Raw genomic sequence first — 21,415 nt, 5'->3', positions numbered from 1 at the left:
TGGCTCATGTAAGATGTTCTATAGAAAAGGTGCTATAATGTAGTGCTAGCTCGCATACCAGTGTTCGCTCTATAATATGCTATAATGTGCCCATGGAAAGCAATACAAATCAACAAAATGTTCCAAATTCAAGTTTTGTACACACAGCAGGTTTTAGGCCTCAGGGCGGGGGGGCGAGGTATGGGGATATGATTTTAGGGTTTAGGGCAGGAAGGGGGGGTTGGGTCAGTAGTCATCTTTACCAACCATATACATTTACCAATCGTGCCTTTACCACGAAATTGAAAGTGGTTTAGACGCTCTTGTGGTTAGGACAGCGTTGTAGAGGCCCGCGTGGTTCAACCATGCGTGCCTTTGTCATACAACCGTGTAGTGCATGCACAAATGTTACACTCACACTTTGGCAGTATGGGTCTGAGGCAGTCACTGCTTGCGTGTGGTAACTGTATATGATGATTTATATGTGTGGGCCTGTCGCAGTTGGTTGTTGTGGTAGACGTGAATATGTGCCAGTGATTGGCATCCTCTGCAGAGCCGTGACATGTGTGATGGATGGCGTCACTCCGTCTGAGAGTAAACGGCATCCGCTCTCGAGCAATTCTTACTAAGTTTGACAGTCTCCCTCCGCCGTCATTGTGTTTGCTGGCAGCATTTGCTGTGCTTGGGAGACAGCCTCACACTTAGCGCTTGCTCTGATAGACAGGCAGCCCTTGCTGTGTGTCACGCACAGACTTTCAGGCCTCACTCGCTCGGTGTGGCGTATATCAAGGAGGCGGCAGTCCGTGTGGGTAACGGGAAGCCTCGTGAAGTGTTCAGAATATGTGATGGACAACATGTCGGAGAATGCGGCTGCTCGCATACTTTTTGCCCTGGCCTCCCTAAGGACTGTCACGCCTCTCATCTCTTGCGCCGTCTTCACTGGTTGCCTATTGAACGGTGAATTCAGTTTAAAACTCTGTAGCACCCATAAGATCCTACATGGCCAGAGACACATTTTACGTCCCAGCGCGAGCGCTACGCTCCACAGATCTGTACCTGGCTTGCACTACTCGGGTGCGTGGGAGCAGGGGGGAGGGGGGTGCTCATTTAGGGCTTTGGCCCCCACCCTATAGAACTCCATTCCTCTTGCCATTCATAGCACACAAGACCACTGGGCATTCAAAAAAACAGATCAAAATATAGTTGTTTGCGTCCATCTAGCTCCATGGTGTGAAGGCATGGTGCACACATGTCCCCTGGGCATTTAGAAACTGATTATACCTGGTCGACGTTTTAGCTGTCTAGCTTCTCCTTCCCTGACTTTCCGACCGCCATTGCTGGGATGCCACGGTGTTGGGGCAGCCATGCAAAAATATATAACAAAACGTACGCGGCACCTGCTGTGCGAAGGTCAGCCTCTCGCACGCAGTGCCTCGTGTCACAGACAGCCTCTCTCATGCAACACTCACGATATGTGACGCCCAGCCTTTCTAAAACAGGAAGTAGCCCCCGTGGGAAGAATAGCAGCTCTCAGTCAGCACTCACGGTATGTCAGTCAGCCCTCGCAATATCCGACTGAGGCTCTCAGCCAGCGCTTACATTATGTGACTGCCTGTCTGAGGCATTCAACACTCACTCACTGTGAGTGCAGTAGACTGTCTAAAACAGCACACTGTTGCTGGCAGCCTCTCTTACCACTCTCGTGTGCCGGCTAGCCTAGTTAAAGCAGGTGACGGCCTCTGTGTGAAGAACAGCTTCTTTCAAGCCGCACTGGCTGGGTGTGACGGCTTGAGACGGAGCTCGCAGTATGTGAAAGAGAGATTCCCTCGAGCAGCATTTTGTGCGTGAGACGGACAGCCGCTTAGCCAGAGCTCGGTGTTTCTTGAACAGTCTCTGCGACCTTCACTCTCTGGAGTGCCACGTATTGCAGCAAGTGTGTGATGGGCAGCCTCACACAGACTTCACTCGCGGTTCGTGAGGGAGCCCCTCAGTGGCGGCTGGAGCTCGCTGCTTGTGATGGGCAGCTCTTTAGGCAGGCGTCAGTCGCAGTATGTGACAGAGAGGCCCTCACAAGCAGGCAGCACTCCCTGTGCGCTAGACACGGATCTCCCTGTGTGACATGCATGCCGTTTCAGGCATGCAGAATTCGTGGTGTGGTGGGCAGCGTGCATGTGGCGGGGAGGCGGCCCTCACCGTGTGCGACAGAAGCCGCTCTCGCAGTGTGTAGAGCAGTATGCCCCGGGGCCTCCTTTATTAAGTGTGCGCTGAGCGCTCCCTGGAGCCGGCTTTCCCTGTAACATGCATCACTTCCCGCAGCACATCTCAGGGCCTCTGCGGCGCCGGGAGCGTCACATCGAAAGCCCCTTTAGCTCCTGAATTACAATCACCGGCGGGCCTGCTCTCTGCATGATTAACATGCTGCGAAGAAGGCGGCTGTGCGGCCGTGAGGCCTGGAGGACGGTAGCCAGCACCTTCTGTTCCCGGGAGGAGACGGAGAGTTTCACAGGGCTGCACTGGCAGGGATGGGACTGCCTATCCAGAGGACTGGCCTGTATGCACACGGAGAGCGGGAGGGGGGACGGGCACACGGACAGCGGGAGGGGGGACGGGCACACGGAGAGCCGGAGGGGGGATGGGCACATGGAGAGCGGGAGGGTGGACGGGCACACGGAGAGTGGGAGGGGGGACGGGAACGACCAGCACTCACCTGGACCTGGACTTCCTCTGGCGGAGTTCGGCCGCACAATGAACAAACGAAACGGACTAAAAAAATAAAATAACCCCGCCCACGGCCTTGATGACGATGCGAAAAGGGTGGAGATGGAAAAAATCTCGGGAACGCCCACGAATGTGGTCCGGCCATGACGGACAGATCTCTGTTCCAATGGCTAGCCTCCATTTATGGAGCTAGCCAATGGAACAGAGGGCGGGACTAAGCAGTACACTGTAGAGACATAAGATTTCTCCTGGGGGCGGAGCTAGGAGCTCCGTGCCCCAGGCGAAACCTAAAAATTAATGCAAAAGACTTTTGAACCCAGGGCACTTTCTGTAATACAGCTTTTGGAAAAGTGCTAGTGAAATGGGTCTTACACTCTAACACTGATACATGCTTCAGTCTTCAATATTCATCTAATCAGAGTTCTTTCCCGGTAGTAAATGTGGCAAAGGCCAGGGCATGTTTGTCCAAAAATCACCACCCACTGACATCCTTGATAGCTTGAAAAACACAAGTTGCCATATTTACGAGTTTGGTGGCACTAGGCAGCACAGAAGTCACCTTGCTGTGCTTCCCTGCTTCACAGGGAAAGGGCATGAATGCACAGTATTTATCTAATACTGCGCATTCCTGTCCTTCTCCCTTGAGCTAGCGCCATTTTGGCAGCCTCGCCCCAACAAAGGCACCATTGCACCACTGTGCAAGGGTGCTTGTGTTGTAGGCAGGATTGTTTTTTCTGCAGGAAGGGGCCCCTTCCTGCACAAAAACAATCCTGAAAGTATTTTTCCTCTTTCTATGTGTGCTGCAGAACGCTTTGCGTAGTTTCAAAAATATGACTTAAGTGTTCACGTCACTCTTGAACCATGTTGTGTGGTGCAAGAGGGAAGCAACTTGGGTCATAAATGTGGCCTGCAATTTCGACCTACCCCAAGAAACAGCTTCTGAGCTAGACATGCTACTCTCTATGAGTCTGAGAGACTGTTCTAAGGGAAAATGTACCATGTTCTGAATCATCAAAACCATGTATCTTTTGATCTGGTCTTTCTGAAGCATTGTCCTCCTTGCCTCTGCTGTGCCCCTCCATATCGTATCAATCTTTAGTGTGGTTAGGAGAGCAGAGATGCCTGTAGGCAGAGGCTGCAAGTCCAGCTTGATCTCACTTTCCTCCTCCTCCCCCAGAGTAGGAGGGGTGCTGCATGGATGCTAGCTCTCAAGTTGCTCTCAAGTTGCTTGCGCAAGCTCTTGCTTCCATGGCCACTCAGCTCGGGTTGAAAAATAACATTTCCTTCGGGTAAGTGGTTAATGGAAGAAATGGCAGAGGCAAATAACACGCTTCTGAATCCACAGGAGAAAGGGCTTAGCTTCTCCTGCAGTGCCTAGTTTGTAAAAGAGTAACTGCCGGAGCAGATTTTTTTTTTGTCCAAGCCTCTCAGCAGTGCTGCCAAATGGCGGGGTTTCCAGACACCAAGGTTGTTGAGTCTTAATTTCAACTCAAGCCTCTTTATTCCACCAGTATCCCTCCCCACCCCTGTGGCACACTCTGGCAGGCTCGTCTTTCCTACCTGCTTTCTCAGTTTGCCACTGTTTATCCGTCTTGTTCTTGCACGTTTCACGCTCATATTTAGGATCAAAGTTTGATGATTAAAAATATGTGGGACCTACCTTCAACCACCGGCTCAAATTAAGGTCAGCCCTTTTATGAAATGACAACAGCAGGGAATGACTCAAAAGGCCACTCCCTGCCTGTAAAAGTCAATAGAAGTACGAATCCTTGCAAAACATTCAGTGGTAAGTGAACATTAAATAATGAAACAGACTCTGCTGGCGGGGGGAGTATGCTTCACGCTTGGAAAATACTGTGCCCAACCCTGACGCTGGTTTAAACAACTGACAAGGAGCTCCGACTTATCTGCCAAGGTTCTAGCCCATGAAAACAGAGGTGGTTGGTGAGATGGAAAAGGTGACTTATTCAAGAGCCAAACAGAAAAATAAAGACAACGTTATTTTTCGTCGGGTTTCAGTGGCCTGCTCAACCGAGTTGAAGTCACATTGCCACGCTGTACTGTAGATCAACGTTGAGGCAGTGGCATAACACAGGCTCCCGCAGCCCCTGCTGTGCGGGAGGGAGGGGGGCGAGCTGCAGGGGCCCCCTCAGCCCATCAGCCTTTGTTATGCCATTGCATTGAGGTCCATTCATTGCGTTTAGGCAGAGATAGGTCCTTGCAGAAAGACACCAGTTTTGGCTAATTGCTAGAGAAAAGCAGCAAGCCAAACTACACATGCTAACTGGAAAATAGGTATTCTTTCTCTCGTTGAGACTGGGTTCCATATTGTGTGAATGAAATGCTGAAATCATTTACTGATGACTATCATTCCTGTGAATCTCCTTCCCTCATTTCTGACCTTACTTTATTGAGGTGTAGTCACCCCGAAAGAGAGGATATGACGCTCTACCAATGGAAAAGTACTTGTCCCTGTTGAGACCCTAAGAAGGCCGGTTCCCTCAGACTTGTCAGCTTCAGCGAGGAACTCCAAATGACCCCTCAAGGGACTCTGTCTTGATCCTATGTTCCATCCACCAACCAAACTCCATGATGGAACTCAGCTGACTAATGTGTATCAACAGTGTAAAATGGGCCAGTCAGTACCATATTTCCCCTCCTTGAATAAACGAGTAAAGAAATATTTAACTAAATTCTTGGAAATGTAGATGAAACAATCCCTGTGCATTAGTAAGGGAGGCAGGGTCATTATTTCAGGTTCCTACTGTGATGCCCCACAGTTTCACCTACAACCCACACAGGATAGAGTTCCTGACACCATTAGCGGTATTCCACCTGGGAGAGGGAGGGTGCATACACTCACATTATCCTCTACCATAATTTCAATCCTCCACAGATAACCTCTGATGATTCTGTGATGCAGAGAACTGATGGAAATAAAGAAAAAAGCTCTTGGCTGGTGTTGTTTTGTTCTTAATGACTTGAACCCACATCCCAACCAGAGGTTTCTCCTCCCACACAGGAACTGCAACAAGGTAAAAGGCCATGGCCCTCATTTATGAAAAGTGATTCATAGCTGCGTGAAAACCGTGATGCGTCACTTTTCATTGCGCCCTCCTTGCGATAGCAATCATGCGTCGTATTTACAGTATGACACATCATCTCACAAGGAGTTATAGATACGTCAGTATTTCTGACGTATCTGTAGGCGCAAAAATGACGCATTGCTGGAGTGTGTAACAAAAGTGACGCAACTTCAGCAATGGGGCATTTACACTTGGGCAAGTCCCATGTTAGCATGCCACATCTCCTCATGAGAGAAAATTTTGACACACCAACGACCGGCTACATCTAAGGGCACCACAACATAGCACAACCCAGCCACCTCACGCCGAACACCACGCCAATACCGCATGAAAAAGCTGTCGCAATCAAAACGACACAAAACAAATTTTGATGAATGGCACACCAGCAGTACTTATATTCTGAGTCACAAGCTTGCCACATCACCGTATGAGAGCAATTGTATTACACCAGTGACCGACTAGATCTAAGAGCACCACAATACAGTAGAGCACAGCCACCTAACGCCGTTTTTTGATATGAGAATGGGTGAGTTGACGCCTGACATGAGAATGAATCTGTGCGAAGCATTGCCATTTTACAGTTACTTAATTGAATATGTACAAAATTGTACTTTATTCACTTCCCCTCTTCCCAAAAACCTCCCTTCCCTGTCTCCCCTTTGTCCTTTTTGGTGTGTGCTTTCTTTTGCAGGTACAATGAGACCTCTCTTCACCTCAAGAATCAGGTTATAATTTACCTATTCCAACACTTTATTCACAATTCTCACCCCCTGGTCCTGAAGAAAGCTATTTGACCAATAAGTCGATCACAGCTGAAACATGTCGACCATTTTAAATGACCATTGAGTGCGCTTGAATCCATAAACAAATTCAGTAGCAGCACAATTTTTCTTTTAACTAAAGCTGGAATCCAGACTTAATAAATTCCTTGTTCTGAGAGTCCAGCCTTTTTTACAATCACTTATCACCACCCTGATCACCCCATTTCCACGATCACTACTGCCTTAAAACTAAGGTAAAACCTCCTGGTGGAGGGTGCACACGAATGAACTGACCCCATGATTACGCACGCACGTGTGATATAAGCGGGGACACCTCATATACCGCTACCGCAAACGATCCAAAAACACACGTGTATGAGGGTCATTTTATTGGGAGACACCCAGTTACCAACCTGCAGACCTAAGTTTTTCGCAGGACAAGTGATCCTTTCCCCATTGATAAAAAGTAGGTTTAATGTGGCAAAGGGGTTTACAAAATGACGCATCTACCTAGATGCGTTACTTTGTAAATATGGAGCAACATGGCACATTTTTTACGAGGCTGGTGTGTCACAAAAAGTGACGCACTGGTGGCTCAAAAGTGACTCAAGGGCTCATAAATAAGTCCCCATATGTGGAGTTGACACAATCTGAAATTAATTCAGGACAAATGGAGGAAGAAGATGGGGATTGAAGGTTTTTTTTTCCTCAATTCTTTCCTGCCAACCGTTCAATCTTCGGATTACAGACCGCACCAAAGACTCTGTTGTGCTTCTAACAAGTCAGGGAACACTGAACTAGAAGAGCTGCTCCATCTATGAAGGCTTGCTCTTAACACACCTAAAGACTCTGGGGCAGATTTACAAACCCCATGCGCCACTTTTGCGTCACTTTTCCCATCTTAAAAGTGACTCAAAAGTGGCGCAATGGGCTTGTAAATCTGCCCCTCTGTGTGCACGCCTCACCTTAGAGGAAAGAAGACCAATCAGGCAACAGCGGCTGCAACCTGCCTGCACCGGGTAATCATTATGTAGGAAAGGGTCTCCCCACCTGGGTGTCATGTACTTTCAGATGTTTGTGGAATAAATAAATAAATAAGCGTACCTTAACACTGCCACCACCTTCTCCTGCCGCATTGCGCTCTTCCTGATTTTGGGCACAGGCTCCAAGTGTTTACTGGGCCAATCCTGATGCTGCATGAAAGCAGCGTGGGGATTGGCCTGAGTGCCAAAAACTTGCACTCGCCGGGAGCCTGAGTTTGCTCTCTCCAGCTCCAGCAATGCAGCTGGGGCTGGAGAGAACATCACTGCGCATGAGGGTTTGGCCGGCCTGAGACAGTCTGCCATGCACCTCATGCGCAGTGAAGGGAGTGCCCACTACTCCCCACCAGCAGTGTTATCCCCTGGACCCGCCCCCAAGACTCGTCAGAGTCCTGGGGGAGGGTCCAGAGGATTCAAATAAAACGAAAATAAAACAAGTTTAAAACTCGCTTTATTATCGTTTTATTTGCTGGTGGTGGCGGGGGTGCGCTCCTCCGCTCTAATGGAGCGGCCACCACTGAGGAGGAGAAAAATCTGAGTGGTTAAATGGAACCATAAAGTGGCCATGCTGCCTCTCCTCCACCCTTGAGGTAAACCCTATCTTTCGGCACCACCAGAGCCCAAGACCCGCAGCTGCCCACGGACTAAGAAGTAATAGAGAAGGTCTCACATTCAGCCACAGACTGGGCATTTCTAATGTAGGCTTCTCGGGCCTAGCCGGTGTCAGGGCAAACGTTTTGGTGAGACGGACATGAATAGGCGAGTTTATTTTATGTGCTCTGCCAGGTTAATGAAGGATCAAAGGGTGTGCTCGGTTTATTCAGGTTTTAGTTAAGGAGGGGTGTACCTTTCCTATGAGTTGAACACTCCCCCATGAAGTAGGAACATTAGAATTGATCAATTGGTTCTCTTGTCAGTGAAGTTTAACTAATCTCATGCCAATTTCTTAATGTGCTGTATTTTTACAGGAAGCTTGAATCTGCGTTGGCCTATCTGAAGAACTATAAGACAGAGCACCACCACATTGTTGATTTAATAAAGGCGCTTAAGAAAAAGATGAAGGAAAGCAAAACATATTTAAGTGATCCGTATGAAAAAGTCCGAGTTTTAAATGAAATTGAGGTAATTATATTGCTCTTCATTATGTAACTAAAAAAGTGAAATAATTTAACTTTTCAGGTTCTGAAAGCGTTGTTGTGGTTTGTGGAGAGTATTCTGGGATTGCTCTTGCCAGTTCTTAACCATCTAACTCAAAGTAGACAGTCATAGTTACTTGCAAACTTTTTTTTCTGAATTGCTGATGTACCTGTATTCTATGAGCAACTGGGTCTACATTTGCAACCCGATAATTCGACTATACTGCCTCAATTGATGGACGGGACAGCAGTTTCTCTACATCAGAAATAAAAAAAGATCCTAGATGTTTTACTCACTTTGGTATATCCCAAATGCTTTGTGATAATATAAACATTCCTCATTCCTCATTGATTTTGCTCATTATATTTTTTAACAAAAAAATAATAATGTTAACAATCGTTATTCTAGTGCTTAAGGTTTTGAACACACGTGCTAGCCCTTTTTAAGGTTTTTAGCATTTTGTCAAGCAACTGGAATGACATTTAATTGCAATAATTTCTCCAGCAAATTTTGTTTCTTTTTCCACGCTGACATAACAATTACAGTAATGCCTACCAGATGCCCTAGCTTTTTTTTTACATTTTCGTAAAATGCTTGATGACTGATTAAAATATTTTGCAAAATAATTAGTAAAAAAAAAGTATTTTTTTTATTGGGAGTGGCAACTAAACAAGGTTTACACTTACATGTGAGATGTATTTTAAGATTTCGAATCAGGTGCAGATGAAAAAAGTGCATACAATTCGAATATGTTTTTATTTTTTGACATTTTTATATGATTGCACCAATATATTTTTCTCATGAAAAGTCTCTGTTAAAGTTACCCAGATTGATGGTCCTTGAAGGCGATACAACAGTACTCAATTTGTGCCAGTGTTTGCTAGTTCACTTATTTCTGACAGTCCACCACCACATGATGACATTGTCTGTCCATGTTTGTAGCAGAGCATATCAGCAACTGTGTGTACTAATTCAATATATTTAAAAGATTGACGCTGCTTTGGGTCAGATGGGATTGTCCAAAGTGTAATGGTTACTAGGTAACTATGGCCTTGGCCTTTAGCAGCAATGTCTTGGACTGTGAGTGGTGCAAGCTGAAGTGGTCTCCTATGAAATACCTAGGGCCTTGGTACCTATTTGTTTTTACAAATTCATCACCTCGGATACCACTCCGCTACATTCTAACTACCTCAATGACACCATCCCACTAGTATTGGGTAGGAGATACCAGACACAGTAACTTCAGACATGGGAACACCGTTCCCATGTATGCGTTGCTGCTTCGAGGTCGAGCCCATCCACTTGCTTTCTGAGTAAGCATTGGTAAAGCATTGATAATGCTGAGCTAAAGGCATTGCCAATTTTCTTACTTCAATTGCATGTATGGACATTCCTGAAGACACTACATAAACATCCAATGACACATTTTGGAATGGGTTTTTCTAATTTAAAAAAAAAAAACATTCCAAGATGGCTGCTGACATCACTGCTGATATGCTCCTAGAGATTCTCTGTCCTGTTAGCCACAAGCTTCATGCTCCAACCCCTTCGAAATGCCACTCTATCCCACCCTTCCCAACAGTTGCAAATAATGTGAACACTTACGGGACAAAACATTGCCAGGAGATCATTTGTCTAGCAGGCTGAAACATCCAGTGACATTCTCAAACTCTTTGCAATTTAGAGGAACCTTATGGATAATCAACATTTATTTTCTACAACCCATTTGGTAGTTCACCATCTATACTGTTAGCTTTAGCTGGGTTAGCACTGGCTTTCTCTTTGTCAGCCTCTTCTTTGAATGTTATTCATTAATCTGCTTGATAAAATGATACAAACTGGCACTGTGTGGATGTACAACCCGTTACAGCTTCCTTCTTCTTTCCTTTCCCAACTTTCTTTTGCTCTACCTTCTGACCTCATGTCATAAGTAATTTACCATCCCTTCGTCTTCAGAACATTCTCAATAAATGGTTAACATATATTGTTGGACTTGGCCCTTTTTGTCTAAAGTTCCTTAAACTTTTTGGCCTTCCTCCTAGACCTTTTTCTGACATGATGTTGCCAACTTAGATGCTTTGGGCACTTTGCCACTGCTGATCAATGTCAAAGTGCAAGTGCTCCCTGTATAACATGTTATGGTAATTGATTGTCCATAATTGGTAGGTTTGTCTTACTAGTAAAGTCCCTAGTAAAGTGCACTATGTGTGCCAGGGCTGGTAATGCAAATGCTACTAGTGGGCCTTCAGCACTAGTTGTGCCACCCACACAAGTAGCCCTAAAAAGAGATCTCAGGCGGTGCCACTGCAGTTCCTGCGCACAGTTTGCTAACTGCCTTGTTGTCCTAACAAGTGCACCCACTTCCCAGGCCTTACCCTCCCTTTCTATGCACATCAGACACCCCTGTAGTAGACCCAAAGTATCTCCCTGGGCAGGGTGCAGTATATGTGAGAGGTAGGGCATGTACTAAGGTGTGTACCATGTCCTGACAGTGAAATACTGTCAAATTCGTTTTTCACTGTTGCAAAGACATCTAACCCATAGGGCAGAATGGGGAATGCTAAGATGGAAAGGTGGAGTTTAGTGTGCCTGAACTCAGAATTTAACCCCTTCGCAGCTGTTCAAATTCCCATGCTGTGCTGGGGGGCGGGGGGCGCGCACAGCACCCCTGTGCTCATGACGAGGTCAGCTCGTCATGAGCCACGGTGGTCGTGTGCTCATGATGAGCTGAGCTCATCATGACCACACCTGTTTCTTTAGAACGTTAGCACAGCAGGGGAATTAGCCCAGCGTGCGAGCGTTCTAAAGGTCATGACGAGCTCAGCTCGTCATGAGCACACGAGCACCGTGGCTCATGACGAGCTGAGCTTGTCATGAGATTCGAAGGGGTTAATAACACAGCTTTTTTGTGAAGGTGGTTTTCGAATTGTGTGTTTAGAAACCTCGCTTTTAGAAGTGGCTGGTTTCTTGTCGTAAACGATCCAGTGTGCCTTTGCCTAGTTGTGTATTGACTGTCTGGGTTTAGATGTGACAGGGTCTGGGAAGTGTCCTGACCCCAGAGAGGAGTAGGCGAGACAGCAACAGGCTGGCCTGCATTTGATGTGGGGGAGGAGTAGCCCCATGGATGTGAAGAGGACTGTGTTGCTCCTACAAAAGGATGGCTCCAGCTCCTGCAGAGCATCTTGGATCCAGGCCCTCACTATCAAAGGAAGAGGGTATGCACTGACAAGAAGACACCCAGGTCTGGTTTGGACCAGGCTCAGAGCCCCCTGGACACAAAGACTTCAGCTCTTTCCTCGCATCCACTAATTTGCCCAGAACCTCCCCTAGGGTTAGGGGTCATATTGGCCAGTTATTAGCCCCCTCCATCTCAAAAACCATACGCCTACCTAATGGCGTCCAAAGATCTCAATGACCTTTATAACTCTTACTCCTCTAGGTATAACTCCAAGTTGATCACGCCAAGAAAATACAAGCCATTCAGTTTAACTCAAACAGAGAAGCTCCTCACAATCTCAGAGGCATCAATAAAGACAATCTCACTAGAGTAAACATCACCCAGACTCCTTCCCCACTAAATCCGTTACAATTTAAATGTGTACTACTTAATTGCAGGTCAGCCAGTAAACACGCCTCCAATATCTTTGACCTCATCCAACTCAACGACTTAGACATTTTCATCCTCACTGAAACTTGGCTAACTCCCGCCTCCACTCCCATCCTAGACCTCCTAGTACTACCCAATCACGACCTAATTAGGCTAGACAGAGCTCTGAAGCTGGGTGGGGGCCTATCCTGTATTCATAGGAACACTCTCTCAATTTCTCATGTGGAGTCCTCTACGCCTTCATCATGTGATTACCTTTGTCTCAGCATCTCAAGTAATAACCTGCCGGTTTGTACACTTCGCACTTTCTGTCACCCCCTGGGAGATAACCTCCAGTTCATCGAGCAAATTATGGAAATCATCTCAGGCAATGTCGACTCAGCCGTGTTCCAAATTTTCCTCAGTGATTTCAACCTTCATGGGTCAAACCCCCATGACCACTCTGTAACCTGCCTTAAATCATTCTTAAATGACCTAGAGCTGACTCAGCATTGTGACCAACCAACTCGTAATAAAGGGGAAATTCTAGACCTCGTTATCTCGTAAGGGCAGTCCATCACATTGGATACCATTACCCCTTGCGATTAGGCCGACCACCACTGCATCCTCTTTTATATTAACAAGGAGGTGTCGAGGAGGGAGGGTCATCGAACAAAATCAAGGACCTGGAAAAGGGAACTCAGATTAAAAAACTGAGGTGAACTAGCTTCCCATTGTAAATCTGCCCTCTCTTCCTCCCAGACTGACTTGGTTGAGGTTCAGTCTCTAACCGACGCCTAAGATTCAACCATCTCTAACATCATGGATGGCATTGCTCCACTCAAACAAAAAGATACATCAACAAACATATCCAAGCCATTGTACAGCGACAATTTAAACACTGAACGTCGCAACCTTAGGGCAGTTGAACAAGGATGGAGAGGTAAACCCTCCTCAGACCAACTAAAACTCCTTAGAGAGGTTAGGAGCCTCTACCACAAACAAATCAAGAGCTCTAAGGAAGACTATTTCAGACTCCAACTCGATCAAGCTACTAACCGTCCTAAGAATGTTTTCAAATTGGTTCAACAACAATCATTGATAGGTCCAAACCACTCTGACTCTGGAGGCAGCCCACCCTCATGTGATGATCTTGCTGCCTTCTTCACTGAGAAATCAAGACTCATCTCCGTTGAGCTCGCCTCTAAAAAGTCCCTACTGCCTTCCTCCGGGTCTGCTCCATCCCTTGACATTTTAGTAAAGCGCAAACCTATCAGTCTGAATACCAAGAACAATGTGTCATGGGGCAGTTTTACCCCATTCAGTGAAAAAGACATCAACAAGATCCTTCAGAATATCATCCCGTCTAAACACTTCATTGACCCGTTGCCCCGGCCATCTTCAAAGAAACCAAGAATGTACTCATCCTCACCTGGACAAGGATTGTAAACACTTCTCTTTCACAAAGCACGATCCCTGACTGCCTAAAAGCAGCTCAGGTATTACCAATACTAAAAAAAAAACGAACGCAGACAAAGCTGATCTCAATAATTTCCTCCCTATCTCCAACATCCCCACCCTAGTCAAACTTCTTGATAAATGCATTCAATCCCAACTTTGTACTCACATTGAGAATGTTCAACTCCTGGACCATCATCAATCTGGCTTTCGGAAGGGGCACAGCACTGAATCGGCTCTCACTCACGTTTTGGAAGACATTTTAAAAAAACTTGACCAAAATGAATTCTGCCTCCTGATCCTCCTTGACCTGTCCTCCGCATTTGACACGGTTAATTACGACAACCCCCTATACATTCTAAAGAACAGGATGGGTTTCTCTGGTCTGATGTTACAATGGTTCTCATCCTTCCTCCACCACATATCACAAAGAGTCAAGGCAAACCACACCCTCTCCCAACCCTCTCCCCTTACTCATGGGTGTCTCCCAAAGGTCCGCCATATCACCAATCCTCTTCAACCTTTTCTTGGAATCATTAGCTAATTCACAAAATTCCACGGCCATTTTCTTAAAAATGTATGCAGATGATACACAACTTTATCTGAAAATCTCATCCCCGGATAATATCATCTCACTCAACACTACATTTACACAAAATTGGTTAACCGAGAGCTATCTATTACTCAACACCTCCAAAACTGAGTTCCTGCTCATCTCTCCTCGGGATCATATCCCCAAGCTAGACCTTTGGCTGAATCACCTCACAGTTTTCAACTGCACCCCTCTCATCATAGACTTAGCCAAATCTCTCGGAATCACCCTGGACAAGCACCTAATATGACGAATCATATCAGCATATGTATTCAAGGGAGCTAACCACTAGATGAGGACACTCAGAAAGATCAAACCATTCCTTCCACAAACTGATTTCAAACAGGTGGTCCAAGCGCTTGTCTTGCCGAGGTTAGACTATGGCAGCGCTATGCTCTGTGGCCTTCCCATATACACCCTGGCTCCACGAAGGGCATCATTGAACACTGCAGCTAGACTGGTTACAGGTGCCAAACGAAATGAACATATATCCCCAGTCCTAAAATCACTTAAATGGTTGCCCTACGAAGCCCCAATTCAGTTAAAGATTGCCGTTCTGACTAAAAAAGCCCTTCATTTCAAAACTCTCAGATATCTAGCGCAAAAGCTCAAACTATCCTGTGGCGATAGAGCCTCAAGAAACGCTAACACTTTCCTCCTGAAACCACTTGTGCTTAGCAAAAAGAGAACGTGTCACCGAGCCTTCTTTGGTTCTGCCCCAAGGATATGGAACTCTCTACCACCGGAAGTACGTAGAATCTCCTCAACAACTGCTTTCAATCTGGAAACCTGAAGATTCCTAATGAACAAATTCTTACCTTAATTGGGCTAGTTCACCTGCTCGAAGTCTGTGATCCTACAACCATTGTACCTTCATTAGTTACTGCTCTTCCTTACCGCATATTGGTTACCCTTCGTAACCCGATAAATACTTGCTTAATGTATTAATCTCCCTAACGCAATTGTCCTGTAATTATGTGTTCAGTCTTGTTGCTTATTCTTATTTGATGTCGATCTTGCATTTATGTCCTTCCTTCCATCCTATTGTAAAGCACTCTGATATCCTCCGGGATCTTGTTTGAGCGCTATATGAAACTATATAAATAAATAAAATAACATTTAGGGGTATCGATGTGAAAGCTGAAACCCCTGAACTCAAGCCTGAAAAAGGATTGAAACTACTTTGTGATCAAGAGGAACCTCTGCAAAGAAGAACAGCTGTAGAGACTGAAGAGAAGGACTGCCCTTGCTGTGTGTTCTGGGGCTGGCCTGCAGTTTGCTGATTTGACTAAGAAGAGGACAAGGGACTTTGCTGTGTGTTGTGTCTCCCTGCTTGAAAGGACTTTGCTGTGTGCTGTGTCCTGAAGTAACGTGTCTCCAAGGGCCCGAGGAATGGTGGTCCCCTGTTGTGGAAACTCAGGAGCATCAAAGTTTCTAACCGTGTCTCAGCGACACTTGGTGTGTTGTGCTTTTGCACGCCTGAGACTGCTGCGTGGTCTATGGTGCTGTTTACGAGGTGCCCCGTGACCGCATTGCACCCGCAACGTGAAACATTGTCCACGCTGCTGCATTGCTGTTTGTGGCCCGAGCCGTCATCGTAACTGTGGCTGTGAGTGAGGATTGCCGCCGCCTGCTCGAGCCGCAATGTGCTAAATGATTTCTGGAAGACTGCTGTGTGGTCTGTTCTACTGTTTACAAGGTGCCCCGTGACCAAAATCGCCTCCCCAGCGTGAAACATCGTCCACAATGTTGCATTCCTGTTTGTGGCTCGGACCGTCATAGTAACTAAGGCTGTGAGTAAGGATCACCGCCGCCGGCCCGAGCCTCAACGTTCTAAAGTATTTCTGGAAGCGAAGGGCGCTGCAAGGTGAAAGGGATCGTGATCGTTGTTCACCAAGAGGAATCTGCCCAAGATCATCAACGAATGAGAAGGCAGCGCTGTAACCTGTCCGGCTACAGCGTACCCAAGCACCGGAGCTGCAACTTTATCGGGACTGCCCAGCAGGACATCTGACAAGCGGGGAGAGAGAGAGCGAGCAAGGCGTTGCACCCCCCAGGTAAGGCTTGGACTCCGGTCGGGAGCCGCAAGCGTGAGTGGACTGGGGAGGCATGCAGGAGGAGTACAGGAGTGCTCCGATCTCTCTCCCGCTGCACCGCGTTAGATGCGCTGAGTCCCGAGCGGTCCTTACCTGCCCAGCAGTACCGGGGCCGCCCTTTTAAGTTTACGACCATTGTCTCTGTTGTTGGGGCCTAGTGGTGCCTGAGCTGATCACGCAGATTGGCTTATAGCAATATTCCTTGCATTATAAACTGCATTATTAAAGCATTAAGAACTGCCTTATTCTTGCTTTACGAACTGCATTATTCTAGCATTAAGAACAGCATTATTCTTGTATTACGAACTGCATTATTCTTGCGTTACGAACCGCATTATTCCTGCGTTACGAACTGCATTAGTACATGCGTTAAGGACTGTCTTATTTCTACATTACAAACTGCATTACGAAATGCATACCATTGCATTAGGACTGCATTAGATCATCGTGAATTGCTCATTAATACCGCAAAAACCTACTAGTGATTGTTGGCTTAATAACCGTCCCAGTGAAATATTACGAATACGCATATGCTGGATATTTTTGTCGTTTGGTCTCATTGTATTTGTTCTTGATAAAGATACCGCTATTTTCCTAAATTAGTGTGGTGTCCATTTGTGGTGTTATGACTGTGTTACTGGAAGTGTTGTTGCAAATACTTTACACATTGCATTGGAGATTAGCATGGCTGATCGTGCCCAGCTACTGGGGGTTGAGCCGCAGTTATCTAAGAGGGTGTCCCTCCTTTCCCTTACTAGAAGCAAGGGCCCCTATTTGGACTAAGGTACCTACCTCAGCCAACTGGAGACCCCCAGGTCTAACATATATGCACTCATTTCATTGTGAAAATCTTTTAGGAAATGTGTTCTCATTGTATCACTCTTCTGTTTGGTAGTGCATTTTATGACTAAAATAATAATTCAATGTATTAAAATAAATCAAGAAAAAGAAATACCTGCCATTTTACCTGCACTGTAAGCTTTCCACAGCCACGCTTATCATATATGTGACACTTTAACAAACTCTGTATGCACAGTCCTAATTTGCTTACTCAATGCTTATCATTTTCATGGTTGTGCTGTACACGTTGTGCAGCAGACACAACAGTGTGTAGTCAGAGCTCGTTTGGACAATGATTCCCAGTTCTTTCTCCCAGCACCCTTGCCAGAAAGCAGATCTTGTACTAGCGCCTTCTCCCAGTAACTTCAGGTTTCTCCAGCCATTACCACTAACCCTAGTCACAACTGAGTGACAGTTGAACTTTTTTTGATTTGTGATCAATTGAAAGGAAAATCACTTGGTTTTGCCCTGTGCATGATTATGTGGAAATTCCACCTGCAAGTGGTCTTCTGGCTATACCAGTTTAATCATAAAAGAGAGGATTTTCTGTTACTACCCAAATCCATATCAAGCTCGTTGTATGGAGCCTGAGAAGCTGTACATTACCCCTAGGTCCCTCCAGGCCTCGTCCCATTCATTAACATATGATATATATATATATGTATATATTTATATAGATATATAAATATATCTCTCTTGCGGACAGAAAAATGAACAAAAGGAACGCTGGTTTCCCTATCCCTCTCCCACCGCAAGCCTTTACCACCAATTTCATGGTAAAAGTATCAATGATAAAGTGGGATATGTGGCTAAGGTCGCAACCCTCCTCCTCAAGCTACAAACATCCTACCTGCCCCCTTGCCCTGTGGTCCAAATACACTGACCCCCTCTCACCCCCACGCTGTCCCTAACCCTTAATATACACTACCGACCCCTCAAACTCTCTGCTCTGTCCCTAAAATGACCCCAACCCCTTCCATTGCCCTTAGGCCTAAAATCATAACCCCTATTTTAAAAAACTACCTGACCCCCCGTGCCCTAAAAAAGCTACCCCCCCCTCACCTAAGCCCTAACAACTACCCCGACTACCCATTCCCCTCCCCTGCCCGAGGCCTAAAATCCTGTACCCCACCCCTTTTCACTGCCCTTAAGCCTAATACCCTAACCCCTAATTAAAAAAACTACCTCGATCGTGCCCCGGCCCTGAATACTACCACGACCCTTCCACAACCCTGAAAACTTCCTCAACCCTCCCCCAACCCTAAAAACTGCCCCTGACCCCCCAGCTCTGAAAACTACCCAACCCCCAGCCCTGAAAACGACCTCAACCCCTCCCTGAAAATGAACCCGACCCCCCTACCCAGAGAACGTCCCAGGACGTGACCAGCACTGAAAATTACCTCAATCCCCAGCCCTGAAAACAACCTCCCAACCATACAAACTACCCCTCCCCCAAACCTGGCCTCAGCCCCACTTACCTCACTTCCTCCACTCTTCCTGGTATCTTCCTGCTTCGCCAAGCTGCAGGCAGCAGCTAGACCATGCTCTGGATTAACCACGCATATTCATGGTTAAGGCATATGCATAGTTAAGGCCAGCATGGTAGGGCCGACGTAGTCTGAACACGTGTGGCTCTGCCCGCGTTGTACGGACTGTTTCCCCCTACCTAGTATTCCGTCTGTTCTGTTGCATGTCTTCCATCAGAATGGGACAAGGATGTGCTGGGTGCTGCTCCTGCTGAGCAGGGGTGGTGTTCGTCCGTGTGCTTTTTGGATTGCCTATTAGACTGCTAGGCTCTGCACTACACTGATTGGTGGTGCCTCTCGGGACGCACGCTGGTGTACGGACAGCCCTTTGCAGCTGCGGAGCCATAGCCACAGTGCTGTTCCGGGTTTCAGGCGTGTGTCTTTTGTGTTTTTGGTAGCCATCAATTCGGCCAGGCGCCTTGGCGAGTTGGGGGTTCTGATGGAGTGGGAACCTTTCCTTTCCCTTCTCTGAGAATGGGGTTGTTTTACGGTTGGATTTGTCCTTTATACCCAAGGTGGCTTCCCAATTCCATTGTTCTAAGGAGGTTGTGTTGCCTGCCTTTGTGGCTGAGAGTTCATCAGAGGATGACCTTCAGTGGTCCTAATTGGATGTTAAGAGGGCCTTGCTCATCTGTTTGGAGTGTACTCTGGCATTTCGAAAGTCCAATTTATTGTTTGTTTCTTTTGGGGTGTCCTCACAGGGTGAGAAAGCTTCTTTCTTGTCCATTAGTCGATGGATTAAGCAGGTGATTGAGATGGCTTATTCTCTTTCAGGTTCTCCTCCTCCTGCGGGGGTGCAAGGTTGCTCTACTCAGAGATGGTGGCTTTCTGGCCTGAATTGCGGGGGGTTGCCCTGTCTGACATTTGCAGGGGGGTTGCCCTGTCTGACATTTGCCGGGCTGCTACTTGGGCCTCCTTTAACACCTTTGTGCTGCATTACCGGCTTCGGAATGTGCTGTGTGAGGATGCTAATTTTTGATTGGGGTGTAGCAGGCTGTTAGCTCCTGATCTCCTTCCTTCCTGTTGCAATAAATCACTTTGGGTGCTGCTGTGGTGGTTGTGTCCGTTGTGTTTTCTGTTGTTATAAATGCCGGGTCCTTAGATTGGGTATTCTCATATTGTAATGAATGGGACGAGGACTGGAGGGACCTGGGGCATTGCCCTATTACTTACCAGTAATCCTCATCCTATTCATTACTCCCTTCCTTTCCTCCTGGACAGCTGCCCTTGTTATTGGGACTAGGTAGTTCAGAAGGAATGCCGGGTAAGTACGTCTTATGTAATCCTGGTGGGGAGCAAGGGTAGGGGCTCCAGCATTCCTTTTGTCCTTTTTTCTGCCCATTGTAATGAATGGGATGAGGATCAGGAGTAATGAAGATTACTGGTAAGTAATAAGGCATTCAATTTACCATATCTGACATTGGGATAATTATGTACTGCTACATCCTTGGGCCTGCTGACTCTGTCATGGATTGAAATAAACATGGCCAAACTCTGCCCTGCTCACACACAAATAATAATGGTAAATAGTTATACAGTAATGATTCCAAATGAAGACTGTAATATAGACAGACCTGATACCAATGCAAAATCTGTGCAAATGTAGAATATTGTATACTATAATGTTTTAAGAAGTTGAATTAAAAAATGAAACATTGGGTTAAACTGGTTTTCCACCTGGGTGGTTGCAGACTGCCACAATTGCCAAATAATGGCTGTTCTCTTTGCTAACATAGCAGACAGTTTGTACTTGTGCTATTTCTATGGCTGATTGTAAACTACCTCATGTTCAATAAAGTGCACTTTATGCTCAGTATCCATAATCTCTTCAATCAATACGATTGTACCTCAGCACTTGGTAACATAACAGAAAGTGTTCCTCTTTTGCTCTAAAGTGGTCAATTTTGCAATAAATGAAGAACTGTGTTTATTTGACCTGACTCTTGCTGTTGCAAGGGCACACAGCATGCTAGGGCACGGCAGGAACAAACTCAACTGCTACATGATCTATGCTTCTCCTTCAATACCTTCTACTTAGTTTTGTCTTTCTGATATAGGATGCATGTAGCAGGGGGTACTTTATGATGATTAATCTGTGTAGCTGGTGAATAACCATGTTGTTTTATTTTGTTTAGCCCCTTTATGAAGAATTACAAGTCTCTATGGATCTCCTTAATTCCAAGCTATCTCATATTCGAAGTCTAAAAATTTCCTGCAAAGCTGAAACTAGAAGCAAAACCATAAGAGATAAATATGATTCTCTTACCAACGAGCTAATGGTTTGTATTCTTTTCTATTCAAGAAATGTAAATAAAGTGTGGCTTCAGAACAATTTTATCCACAAAAAAGAATTGTTCTGTATGCCATGTGTAAATTTGTCTGTCAATGAAAAGCACGTTGCAGTGGAAGTTTGAGAGATATTGTAATGTACTTAAATATTTACTGTGCATGGATTTCCTGACTCTGTAGGTGGGAGAAAGCCTGAAGTCAATACTAGTCGGAGATCACACGTTTGCCATTATTTATTTAAGGAAAAATAATAATCCTGTGCATTGAGGTGTTCTCTATCCCCTCTACTAATGCAGGGAACTGTCTA

General features: G+C 46.1%; 1 protein-coding gene across 1 annotated transcript in view; it reads left to right on the top strand.

Annotated features, from left to right (window-relative positions):
* SYNE2 (spectrin repeat containing nuclear envelope protein 2) overlaps nt 1–21,415 on the top strand; it is a 1,750,628-nt gene that overhangs the window by 833,005 nt on the left and 896,208 nt on the right. Inside the window, exons 82-83 of the mRNA XM_086937933.1 lie at nt 8,553–8,706; nt 20,955–21,098. Of these exons, the coding sequence (XP_086794059.1) occupies nt 8,553–8,706; nt 20,955–21,098 (298 nt within the window). The remainder of the gene's footprint in view (nt 1–8,552; nt 8,707–20,954; nt 21,099–21,415) is intronic.

This window comes from Lissotriton vulgaris, chromosome 9 (genome assembly GCF_964263255.1).
Source record: "Lissotriton vulgaris chromosome 9, aLisVul1.2, whole genome shotgun sequence".
NCBI classification, from domain to species: domain Eukaryota; kingdom Metazoa; phylum Chordata; class Amphibia; order Caudata; family Salamandridae; genus Lissotriton; species Lissotriton vulgaris.
The sequence above is the reverse complement of the archived record's forward strand: the minus strand, read 5'-3'. Positions and strand labels throughout refer to the sequence as shown.